The sequence below is a fragment of the Anastrepha obliqua genome, chromosome 3 (assembly GCF_027943255.1).
Source record: "Anastrepha obliqua isolate idAnaObli1 chromosome 3, idAnaObli1_1.0, whole genome shotgun sequence".
Lineage (NCBI taxonomy): Eukaryota > Metazoa > Arthropoda > Insecta > Diptera > Tephritidae > Anastrepha > Anastrepha obliqua.
In genome coordinates this window covers 21,734,742-21,746,657 of record NC_072894.1, presented here as the reverse complement: position 1 = coordinate 21,746,657, position 11,916 = coordinate 21,734,742, and the positions used below count along the sequence as shown (strand labels likewise).

Here is an 11,916-nt window from a genome sequence, read left to right as displayed (position 1 = left end):
TTACTCCTTAAGAACGATTACCGTGATATTTAAAAATATATTTAATATGCAAAAGGAGTAAATGAAGACCTTTTCTATATTGCTGGGAAAATATAAATTTATTTATTCTATTCGCTATAGTAAGCCACCTGGAATGAACAATTTTTTTGGGGTTTTTCTTTTTTAAGTTGTCGTTGCAATGTCCACTTATAATAGCACTACAAATATCAAATAGGTATTTTTGAAATCTTTTTCACTGGATATATCTGGTAGTGTGAATATAATTGGTTTATAATTGACGAAAGAAAGCTTCTCACAATCCTTCAATTTTTTCTCTATTTCACCGTTAAAGCTTTCAGACGTAGAGCCATCAATGTATTCAAACAAATGTCTAAGCGGTAGTTCATTGGCGTGTAATTGGCAGATGAACCATTGTAAGGGTTTTTGAAGACAATCTCCTCCAAAGGTTCAGACGATATCACTGATATATGTAGGTTCTCAACGAACGCACAAGCACTAGATAGGAAACGGAAATAAGCACCAAAATGAGGGCAGTATTATTTCTGACTAGAAATTAGCAACCACAAGGAAACATATATTTCCTACAAGTTTGCACCAACAACCAAGCGCTACATGGCAGGCAGTGCTATTTCTCACGAGAAATCAGCACCCACAAGGAAAATTTATTTCCTACAAGTTTGTACCAACAACCAAGCGCCACAAGGTATGCAGTGCTTTTTCTCACTAGAAATTAGCACCCACAAGGAAAATATATTTCCTACAAGTTTGCACCAACAAAGTAGCGCCACAAGGTAGGCAGTGCTTTTTCTCACTGAAAATTAGGAACCACAAGGAAATATATATTTCCTACAAGTTTGCACCAACAAAGTAGCGCCACAAGGTATGCAGTGCTTTTTCTCACGAGAAATCAGCACCCACAAGGAAAATTTACTTCCTACAAGTTTGCACCAACAACCAAGCGCCACAAGGTATGCAGTGCTTTTTCTCACTAGAAATTAGCACCCACAAGGAAAATATATTTCCTACAAGTTTGCACCAACAACCAAGCGCTACATGGCAGGCAGTGCTATTTCTCACTGGAAATTAGGAACCACAAGGAAAATATATTTCCTACAAGTTTGCACCAACAACCAAGCGCTACATGGCAGGCAGTGCTATTTCTCACTGGAAATTAGGAACCACAAGGAAATATATATTTCCTACAAGTTTGCACCAACAAAGTAGCGCCACAAGGTAGGTATTGCTTTTTCTCACGAGAAATCAGCACCCACAAGGAAAATTTATTTCCTACAAGTTTGTACCAACAACCAAGCGCCACAAGGTATGCAGTGCTTTTTCTCACTAGAAATTAGCACCCACAAGGAAAATATATTTCCTACAAGTTTGCACCAACAAAGTAGCGCCACAAGGTAGGCAGTGCTTTTTCTCACTGAAAATTAGGAACCACAAGGAAATATATATTTCCTACAAGTTTGCACCAACAAAGTAGCGCCACAAGGTATGCAGTGCTTTTTCTCACGAGAAATCAGCACCCACAAGGAAAATTTATTTCCTACAAGTTTGCACCAACAACCAAGCGCCACAAGGTATGCAGTGCTTTTTCTCACTAGAAATTAGCACTCGCAAGGAAAATATATTTCCTACAAGTTTGCACCAACAAAGTAGCGCCACAAGGTAGGCAGTGCTTTTTCTCACTAGAATATAGAAAAAGGGCAACGCGTCACTTCCGTCAGCGTACACTTCCGGTGATTCACACGATTTTACTACCCATATTTTTCATACCATGGGCTTTATATATCGTTTCTTAAGGAGTAAACTCCAAAAAATTATTGGCGCGTACATTTCTGGAAGGTGTTTGGTCGAGTTCCTCCTCTTATTTATGGTGGTATTGATATTGTTCCACAGATGAAAATATATACTATATACGCCACCTCTCCGTTAGAATTGGAGAGTACCTCTCCTAGCCGCTTGATACCAAACGAGGTTTCAGACAGGGTGACTCGCTGTCGTGTGACTTCTTTACCCTTATGTTGGAGAGGATCGTGCGAGCCGCAGAACTTAATCGCTCAGGCGCGTGCGTATCGGCACCCATGTCACTGTTGACAGTTATAATTTCGAGGTTGTAAAAGACTTCATTTATTTAGGAACCAACATTAACACCGATAACAATGTCAGCCTGGAAATCCAACGTAGAACCTCTCTCTTGTCAACAAGTCCTACTTTGAACTAAGTAGGCAACTGAGTAGTAAAGCCCTTTCTCGACGAACAAAACTAACACTCTAAAAGGCTCTCGTCATGCCCATCCTAACGTATGGTGCAGAAGTTTGGACGATAACAACATCCGATGAGGCGTCACTTGGAGTTTTTGAGAGAAAGATTTTGTGGAAAATTTTTGGACCTTTGTACGTTCATGACGGCGAGTATCGTAGGCGATGGAACAAGAATCTGTAAGAGTTTTACGACGACATAGACATAGCGTAGCCAATAAAGACCCAGCGGCTACGTTGGTTGGCTCATGTCGTCCGAATGGCTCCGACTCTGAAAGTATTCGATGCGGTACCAGCTGGTGGTAGTAGAAGAAGATGGAAGAAGAAGGGCTTCTCTGCGTTGGAAAGATCAGGTGGAGAAGGACTTGGCTTCACTTGGTGTTTCCAACTGGCGCCAGTTAGGACGAGAAAGAATGGACTAACGCGCTTTGTTGAAATCGACCAATATCGCTTAAGCGTTTATCGTGCCAATCGAGAAGAAGAAGAAGAAGAAGGTATACTAGAAGGCTTGGTTAATGACGATAATATTTCTTACCCGGCACTAGATTGCAATCCACTTTCCACGCGTATAATATTATCACAGGATAATAAACAGTTCAAGTGCACATTGGCTGCTTAAATGGCCAATAGGTATGCACTCCCTTCTGCAAAAGTCATTACGACTATGTGCTCGAAATCTGCTAAGATCTGCTTGTTGCTAAATAACTTACGTGTTCCAAAGCCATTAAATTAACTGCACCAATTCTATAAATCTATATAATACTTCCAACATTTATTTCGATTCGTTGTATCCTTAGTAAAATTGGAACAATACTTTTCCAAAGCCAAACGACTTTCAACAAAAAAATTATCAATTACACATTTAAAATAGTACATCTGTACATACATACAAACATTTTTCGTTAGTAAATTGGAAAAGGGTGTCGATATTGTGTTGATGCATAGTTAACCCTTATCTTCTTACACTCGGTAACAGCGCATTGCATATCGCATACACTCTTCAAAAGTGGCACAACTTAAAATTAAAAAAAAAAAAACAAGTATTTTTTTCATTTTATACAATCAAAAGTTTTCTTTACATTTTATACAATCAAATTGCACATCTTTAATAGCCAGCAGGGAATCAACGCAGTTTCTGTTGTAAATTTCTGTCACAACGTTTATGTTTCTCCGCGTACTGCAATAAGTGACCCTTTTGCGTTTTCTGGCATACCAAAAAATTGATTTGTGTCTTCGTTGAAAAATATGTGCGATATGCGTATGCTACCTGCATACTGCTTGAGGTTGTTAAATCTACTGCGCGTGGAGTTTGAGTACTTAGAAATTACTTTTGCATGAAACTCAAAAGAAACGAAAGTCTCTTGCGTCACAGTATTCGAAGCGCAGTTGGAATTGGAATTTTTTCCAACTCAAATGCTTAGACATCTGCTTCCTTGCGCTTTCCGTTCGACTGTATAACCTCTATTTAGAAATTTAACACCTTGCATTGGCTTTTGTATTTGTAAAACTACCAAACTATAATTCTGCCGGAGGTGGGTGCGGTTGCTTGTGCTAAAATTAACCCTGGTAATTCGTCAGCATCTAAGTCGTTACTAAATGTGTGTAATAACAGAATAAATACAATATAATTAATTTTCACAATTTGGTTTTCTTTTTCAGTTGTGCGAATACATGCAGTAGAATGCTTTGCGTATAGCAAGGCGAATCCCATACAAGGTGATTTCAGTAGAACAGCTGATATGTTTTTCTTGCGATTGGGTGGTTTGAATACCAAAGTAAGCTTTTGTTTGTGTTTTATTGGCTTGCCTACACTGTGATTGAAATTTTGGCATACAAACCACCAAACTGCAAAGCAAAAACAAAATTTGTACATGTAAATTTCGTTTTTTCTTTAATACTATCTATCTATCACCTTGTATGAATTCGCCTTTCTTTGTATGTGAGTAGATTAGAGAAGAAGAGAGAATGTTAGTGCACAATGAGAATAGCAGTGAGAGGATCACAAAATACTTTACAATAAATAAATAGGTGAAGAAAAGAAACAAAAGTAATTTTAGCGGCTGTTACAATTTAATGTTCGTTAATTTTTTCTATCTACTAACTCTATGTATGGTGTTTTTTGTTTTTCTTGTTTTTGTTTTGGAAAATGGAAATTATTAATAAATATTAAAAAGTCGACTTTGTGCTTAAAAATAACATTTTTTACATCTAATTAAAAGAATACATTAAAGAGCAGTTCACGCTCACAAACACATGAACTTGCAACTAACCCACACACATGTATGTATGTATGTATGTAGGTTATCAATGATCAACACATCGGTTAATTGGAGTGAGTGTTACTGATATGCGGCGCTTTTTGTCGGTTACATGAGTTGAACGTTTTTTGTTTGTTTCAATTTGTTGAGCGGTGATTTTGCACATTCAGAGCTTATTTATTGCACACATATGCGTATTCAAACAGTTCACAGTTCACAGTTCAGTAATGGAAATCCAAGCTAGGTGACACTGGGATGCAGTTGCGTGGGAGAGAGACACGTTAAAATGGGCGTAAACGTGCACGACGATTTCAGGCAATAGTCGCAACAAATAGACGATGTTCTCTTATGGTCTACGAAAAATAAAAAAACAAAAACAAAGACAAAATTGAAATCAAAGGAGAAAATTATTGGTTATACATGTAGAGAATTGAGAAAAATGACAAATTTTGTGTTAAAAGCAAAGTGTTTTAAAGTAAATAGGTAACAAACAAATAAAAAATGATGAACGCTCAATAGTTAGAATTACAAAAAAGCAATTTGTAGTACAAAAGAAAGCCACAATAAGGATAGTAAACGTTCAGAGTAAGCAAAAGCGGTTGGTAAAATAAATATGAGTACCCTAATTCCGAACAGTTTTTCTTTACTAATAAAACTTTTATAAAATTATGGCAGTAAATGAAATATTCAAGATGCGAATCCGATTTAGCACAAAAACTAGAATTTAAGAATTATTAAAAAAAATTTAAACCATCTACACCAGCCGAGTGGGTCTAAACTCGCTTTAACTATGAAAGCTGCATTGTTAGTAAAAAAGGTTGCCTACAAAAAAGTGAAATAAAGTTTGTAATATGCAATAAATCTTTTTTGAGCAATTTTAACAAAAATAAAAAAAAATTCTCATAGTCTTAAAGTTTACTTTACTTTCAGAAACTATTTAATCAAAAACCTTGAAAGCGTTAAACAGTTTTTAAAACGTTTTGACAAAAAAAAAAAAAATCAACAGTTTGTTATGAAATTACAAAAAATACATCAAAAGCTTTGTGAAATATTTAACAAAAACTTTTTATGTGATTTGCGCTTCATATCAACCATTAAAACGGAGCTTAAAAATTGATGCATTGTTAACCGTAAAAGCAATTTTGAAAATCCAAAAATCAATAGTTTTCTAGTATCTGCATATAATAACGCTTGAAATATTTACTAAAATTTTGTATGTTACTTTGGCAGAAAAAAGTTTTAATAACCCTTAAAGCTCAGTTTATTTAGAGCTGGCTTACAAACTGCGTGCCAGCAAATAATTTTAAAACTCCTTTAAAATCGGCTATTTGTGCACAATACACGCATAAAAAGTGTGTGCCACTTTTAATAAAATTTTTAAAGCCACACACAAATATATTTTATTTATAATAAAAAATAAAAATAAAACAAGTGGCATTTAAAACCGAACTTGACCAACTCAATACAAAATTAGTATTGCTGATACATTAAAAAAAATATATGTACATATACACATGCAACTGCTCTCAACTTATCTAAACGTCAAAAAAGTGTGAGCAATTAATTCTCTTGCGAATTGCATTTTCACAACCTGCAGTTAAGCCAAGCCATATGGCATCTCTGCCTGATTAGCTGAAACCGCCCGCGCTTTGGGTATGAAATAATCTTTTTATTTTGTAATTAATTCTTTTTAAATAAATGCAAAATATTTTTTTTTGTTGGTTTTTATATTTTATGTTTTATTTTCACTTAAAGCCAATCGTATTTTGCAATAAATCGTTGGTTATTTTTTTATATTTTTTTATATTCAAACAACATCTTTATGTAAAATTATTGCTTTTTAGACATTTTTAATGCTCGTTTAAATTTAAAATCATTATACAGCGTTTGTTAATTAAAGTTTATAGAAAAAATATCACTTACAGAGTTATTTTTCTAATATAAAATATTTTTTTTTAATAAATCTGTTAATAATATATTAATATTTATTTTTATTTTATTTTTCAATTAAATCCATTCAACTTAAGGCCTATTTGTATTTGCTTGTTTTTATCATTAGCAAAATTCTTTGAGTTTATGCAAATATTTGTTTAGTGCCTAAATTAGGAGTTCTGTACTTGACAAAAGGACGGTTTATATACAAACAACAACAAAAATTTAATTAAATTAAAAACAACAGAAGAATGGAGGAAGAATATAATTGCAAATAATTTTCGTCCTACAGACTAACTTAGTACGAGTAATTTTTTGATACTCAAAACTTTGATATTGTGTTTTTTTATTTTTCAGATATTTTTTTTATAGTTATAATGCGTTCTTTTTTGATTTCTAACACAATGTCTCGGATCAACAACATATCCAATGTGTAGCTTTAAATCTAACTAGTAATAAGAAACAACTTTTTGAAACAAAAGCATTCAAAATCATTCAATAATAACCTAACTACATACAGTATAGAATACTAATCACAAGGCAAATAGATACTTGTCGGTTAGTTTTGCTATCAGTCGCTCGATTACTCAATTACTCAAATAATAAGCTAATTGTCATGCGCATTTCATACTCAGGCTCACGATCCAAGCTCTCGATTTTCAGCGAGTTGTTCAAAAAACGTTTTGGAAAAGGGGAGTAGGCGCATTTTCGCAGTAACTTGACTCTTTGTATGCGCATGGGACAATACCTATGTAGTTAGTCATTTGAATTACAAAGTGTTTGTTGTTATCCTGTGTTACTCAGAGAAACTGTTTGAAAGCGCGGCAAGTGGCTGGGGAAAATTGAGAAAAGACTTTGTTATGTGGGGCTCAAAAGAGAGCCGCGAAAAGGAGTATCTAAATTTGTTATTTGCTTAGTGAGAAAAAATAAATATATTTAGGTATGTAGCATAACTTATAACAGAGAATAGCTCCAAGTATAGCAGTTGAAAAGCGTTGCGGGCAACCAACACCATTATAGATTAGATAGCAGTGGATAACAGTGTTTGTATGTATGTATGTACATGTATGGATACAGTTGTGTGTGGATGAGAGCAGAATTTGTATGTAGAATATTGGATGAATATGGAATGGGAATGAAAATAGGAATGAGCCGTCACGGCATGCCAGCTGTTAACTCAACATAACAAGTTGATACAACAATGCGACTGCCCGCTAAGGCTACACTGATAAATAGAGTAGAGGAGAGAGTGTAGAGGAGAGAGTGTTGAACACTACCTATTCTATTTCCTCGCTCTGTCTAAGACGGTATAGCAATATCTCCTAAAATACTTTTCTGAATTTCTAGCGCAGAAGGGGAACTAAAAAGCACTTTTACATTCGCTCTCACGACAGTTGATTTTGTGGTACCGGACTTATATCCGCCCAATAACTGTTACTCCAGCAGTATTCCCCAAACATTTATGGTGAATGTTTATGCTGTTACAACAACAACAACAATACTTCTACGTATGTGCAATTGTTCTACTGTTTATTCGATAAAGACGCTAAAGCTTGGGAAGGACTGCGAATGAATGAATAATTTCAGTCGACTCTTAAATCTAGAGCTGCAATGAAAATGGGAATCCTACTTTGGAAATTTGTCGTGTAATTCCATGAACACCACACAATTTTTAAAGTTTAAAGCTCTTGCTCTGGAAGTCGCTTCTTATACGATATTTGAATTTCTGGCTCTCACACAATAATTGCACATATCCCACATAATTGGTCCTTAACGCTGCCATCAGATTGTGTGGATGTGCATGTTCCAAATCTTAGCTATAGCGCACTATTTCTGACCTTATGAACTGCAATATCCCTCAATAATTTGGAAAACTATATAGCCTTAGCTTATCGTGAATGGGCAGCGATCCAAGGATATAGCACTGTGTAAGGAATTTTTGATTTTATTTCCCCTAATACCTAGATATGTAAGTGTTTCTTTATATTTTATTTAATTTGAAGTCGGAATATATAACTACTACTGCATTGGAATAAAATTCGACATTTTCAACTATTCAAAAGCTCAATCAAATGTTATATGTACACAAAGTACCATCGAACACAAGTACAAGCGAAGATTTTAAAGTTCACGTACTAACGACCCAATACTACTACTACTAATTCCTTCCCCTCCCCCTTCTTTGTGGGTCTAATTATTATGATAATTAATACCTTATTCTCGGGTCAATTGTTATTTGTGTATTAGGGGTTATGAGCAGAATTAGCGTAAGCACAACGTGATGATTATGGGAAAACAACACTAGTGAGTAACAGTTATGTTTACATATGTATAGTATGTTATAATGAGTTTTGACGAATAAGGTGAAGCAATTGGATTAGGAGAAAGACATAGAGCGAGACAAGTTAATTGCTAATTGGTCGGTAATATGTTGTCACGCTGATGGTTTTGGTTGGAAGTTTGATTTACATACACTTATACATTTATTGTATTATACATTGTGCGATCTGATTGGCGAATTCGATTGATTGGAATTTGTTTTGTTGTTTTGTTTACTTGGACTGACTGATACGACTGAGTAGTATACGAGTACGAGTAAAGTGTGTGTGTGAGATGCTTACTTTTTGATCAGCGAACGAACTTTTTTGATTGTTCGATTCAGAATAGTCTTATTGTTTGCGTTGTTGTTGCTGTTATTGTGGGAGTTTCCTGTCGCATGGCTACCCAATGATGTTGTCGAAGTCTTGCCACTATTCTGACTACCGCGGTGTGTATGGGCCGATGCGCGCGTCTGCGCTCTCAGCATACTGCCACACGAGGTGCTACTGCTACGCAGCGATAGTGAATCCTCCCGCTCATCTTCTGTTGAGCTAATACCTTCGGGGCTTCGCCGCACAACTGCCGCCCCATGATGATGTTTGCGTACGACGTTGCGTTCGGGCGTGGTAGCCGCACTGGATGTCGACGAGTCACATTGCATCACACTGCCAGCGCGTTGTGGCATTGGTTGTGTGCGTGTGCCACGATTGAGATCGGGCGTTATTGGCGTGGCAAGGTTCTGCATACTCTGTGTACCCTCCATGGGTGCAGGTTGTGGCATCGTAATTACCGCCAACGTTTTCTCATCTAGAAAATGATCGAGTGAGCGCGATTTGCGATGCTGCGGATTTGGTGGCAAATTTGTTTTCTCACGTTTCGCCACGATTTCCGGTTCAATTAGTTCCGAAAGTGAACCCACCGACGAGGCATAATCGTTGCCCGGTTGCAGAGTACTTGTCGAACTGGCGTTGGTGAGCGCCGTGCTACCGGCAGCGACCAGCGCCGCCATCTCTGCAATTCGGTCATTGGGGTCCAAGCCATCGGTTGTGTCCAACAACCCGTCGACACTATGACTACGATAACTCGCTGCACCACCTGCAGCCGAACCGTTGCTATTGTTGTTGCCGCTACTGCCATTCGCATTGCAAATACCTCCAGCTGAGCTACGCCGCGGCGGGCGATAGCCATAAGGCGATACATTTTGCATGGAACCACCCATGAGCAACGCCTTTTGTTGTGCCGACGTCTGTTGGGTGCGGTATGGCGGCAGTACGTTACGCTTCGAACCACGCCCGAACATGCTCAGTTGCCCATTGCTGCCTAAGGGGCCGCAGCTGCCGCCAATGCGCTGTCTGGCCGGTGAGGGAGATTGCCGGTATCTATTTGCCTGGTGATTAGCTGCTAGTTTGTAATTAGTGTTAATTAGATATGAACGATCAGTAAAAATTTGCTTTTGAATTTGTTTTGTAGAAGAAGGGGTGAATAATTACGGCTTACGATTGCTACACCTACTAAATACAAATACGTATACTCGCGCGTAAATAATTTAAAACTTAGTAATTTTAGGTGTAATCAAATAGATAACAGTAAATAGAAATAGGGTAAGTTCGAGTTAGGAATTTGGAGTATGGTTTGGGATTCTTGAGGCGATACTTTTTTTTGCTGTTTTTTTTTTTGTTTGTGACTTCCTTACTAACTTCTAGTCTAAATTAATTTCTATTTATTAATAATATAAGCTTGTATATGAATATTCGAAGAGTTTGCGATTGCATAAACATTACGTTCATAATCATTCATCAATCAATCTCATCAATCATTTCTGATCGTCTCATAGCTTTTATGATAACCTTCATGTTTTCATCACTCAATCATCATCTTCATATGATTTCATATTGCGGGGCAATCCAGGCTACTCTTTATCAACGCTGGATCGCCCCGTACTATGTATTCGTATTGGTTGTATTTGTAGTTGTCGTATTTTGTTGTGCCCCACCTTGTCCGCTGCTATTCGCCGCACCACCGGCGCTGCTGCCGCCACTGCCACCGCCACCGACACTGCCGCCACTCACACTCTGCTGATAGTCGGAATCGTTGCTGTGCATTCTTTGGTAAGTCACCGAACCGGGTGTGCTAGGCATACCTACGAGGCGATCCAAATTCTTTTCACCGCGCATAAATCTAAAGCGAAAAGAAGAGAGTAACATTATTGAGAAAGCTGCGAAATAAATGCCAACATCTTCTTAAGTAGGTAGAGAATGTTACGAGTATATAGAAAGTGCATTGCCGTGCGACTTCGTTAAAGTGTATTGAATTAAAATTTGATAAGTCTGCCCAGATATTTGCTAGCGCATGAAATTTGTAAGCATTATGTAAGTATGCATGTACACCACTTTGATAGGTATGCTTTTTATTATGTAAGGCAAAAAATTGTTTTTTCTATAGTATTTTATTAAATTATTTTTGGTCTAATAATTAATAACTTCTATAAGTAATCAGAGCAAATGAATAGTTGAGAATAGCAATGAATGGTAAGCCACCCAAGCATGCCTGAAGCCATGTATCTGAAACCACTGATGTTAATCAGATATACGCTCAAAAGTCATTGGACCTAAAAGAATATTGACAAGTCGCGGATGATATTCATCGATCCATCATTTCCATCTACTCCCTTACCTTTAGGGCTGTTTAAGAAATTTATGAAGCTTTATGCCTAGTTCTTAATGTAATCAGATATCAGCACCACTTATTGCAGGCTAAGAGCTTCAAGCAGTATGAGGCGCTAGTGATACACTAATACAATTGCAACAAGTTACATCCCTATATACCCTACATTAGCCACATTCTTTTTACATCCGACGTGTTAACCCTCCGTTGGACACCGTTTTTAAAACCTTCAATTGGGCACCCGGCACTGGCAGTTGCAAGGAAGCTGATGGGCTCCGAAAAAGTAATGCGAGACGAAATATTTTGACGACTTTATCGAAAACATTGGCCCTTACACACATCGAAAATCGTATGAATAATCCAGCCATTATTTCTCAATTCACTACTCGTTTGGCTATGGAATCATTTTTCAACATATTGGGAATATTGTAGTCGACCAAACAACCGGAGCCGAAACATTCACAGCGCAGAGAGAT

At 37.0% G+C, this 11,916-nt stretch overlaps 1 protein-coding gene across 8 annotated transcripts in view; it reads right to left on the bottom strand.

Annotated features, from left to right (window-relative positions):
• Positions 1-3,009: 3,009 nt before the first annotated feature.
• The window catches only part of LOC129243114 (NAD(+) hydrolase sarm1-like), an 86,024-nt gene continuing 77,117 nt past the window's right edge, over positions 3,010-11,916 (bottom strand). For 4 of the 8 annotated variants that reach the window (XM_054880251.1, XM_054880249.1, XM_054880254.1 and 1 more), the window contains 3 exons: positions 10,770-10,954; positions 9,079-10,177; positions 3,010-3,859 (listed from right to left, as the gene is read on the bottom strand). In XM_054880251.1, coding sequence (XP_054736226.1) covers positions 3,775-3,859; positions 9,079-10,177; positions 10,770-10,954 — 1,369 coding nt within the window. In that variant the 3' untranslated portion in view covers positions 3,010-3,774. The other 4 variants (XM_054880248.1, XM_054880250.1, XM_054880255.1 and 1 more) reach the window with 4 other exon arrangements.